General features: G+C 62.1%; 1 protein-coding gene across 1 annotated transcript in view; it reads left to right on the forward strand.

Annotated features, from left to right (window-relative positions):
• Positions 1-303: 303 nt before the first annotated feature.
• The window catches only part of DCHS2 (dachsous cadherin-related 2), a 323756-nt gene continuing 323067 nt past the window's right edge, over positions 304-992 (forward strand). Inside the window, exon 1 of the mRNA XM_010840797.1 lies at positions 304-986. Within this exon, the coding sequence (XP_010839099.1) occupies positions 384-986 (603 nt within the window). The 5' untranslated portion in view covers positions 304-383. The remainder of the gene's footprint in view (positions 987-992) is intronic.

The following is a 992-nucleotide window of genomic DNA, read 5'->3' on the forward strand; positions in this document are numbered from 1 at the left end:
TCATCCTTTTTGGCAAAGGAAACAATGCACCTGACTTTACCAGGGGGAAACAACCAGCCGAGCCGAACAAGGAACAGATGTCAAAGGAATAAAAAGAGAGAGAAAAAGAGATGAGACTCGTGTAAAGAGATCCAGGGGCTCAAAGGTGGCTGACAGCGGTGGAAGCGGCTCGAGCTCCCCCGGCCTGTCTGCGCGAGCTGCGGGAGAAGGACGTCTTCACCAGTTGCAGATGTAACCACGGGAACTCCTGCGTCTGTCGGTTTGTTTGCCAAACAAAGTCTTTTCTTCTTTGGCTCAGATACCGAAGAGGCTCCTGGATTTTTCTGCCACTCCGCCACAAGCTAGCAGTTACCAGGGAGCCTTCCCAAGGAGCTGGAGGAGACATGAGCCCTTCAGGGCGGAGGATGGGTGAAGGGCGTCCAGCCTGGAAGCGCCTCCTGCTCCCTGGAAGCAGAGGGTCACCCCGCGGGCGGCAGGGCGGCGGCGCCGGGGCGCAGAGCTTCCTGCTCGGGCTCTGCGTGCACGCGTGGCTGTGGGCGGCCTCGGGCTCGTCTGCCCAGGTGTTCAACCTCAGCCTTTCCGTGGACGAGGGCCTTCCTCCGGACACTCTGGTCGGCGACATCCGTGCGGGGCTGCCCGCCACGCAGCAGCAGCAGGAGAGGGGCGGCTTCTTTCTGTCGGAGGATTCCGATGCCTCTCCGCTGCTGGATGACTTCCAAGTGCACCCGGACACAGGCATTATCCGCACGGCGCGGCGCCTGGACCGCGAGCGGCGCGACTACTACAGCTTCGTGGCCGCCACGCTGCTGGGCGCGGTGGTGCAGGTGGAGATTCAAGTCAACGACGTGAACGACCACTCGCCCCGCTTTCCTCTGGACTCCCTGCAACTCAACGTCTCCGAGCTCAGCCCACCAGGTACCGCCTTCCGCCTGCCAGGCGCCCGAGACCCGGACGCTGGGCTTTTCAGCATACAGGGCTACACCCTGGTGCAA

The sequence above is a fragment of the Bison bison genome, unplaced genomic scaffold (genome assembly GCF_000754665.1).
Source record: "Bison bison bison isolate TAMUID 2011002044 unplaced genomic scaffold, Bison_UMD1.0 scf7180017864146, whole genome shotgun sequence".
Taxonomy (NCBI): Eukaryota; Metazoa; Chordata; class Mammalia; order Artiodactyla; family Bovidae; genus Bison; species Bison bison.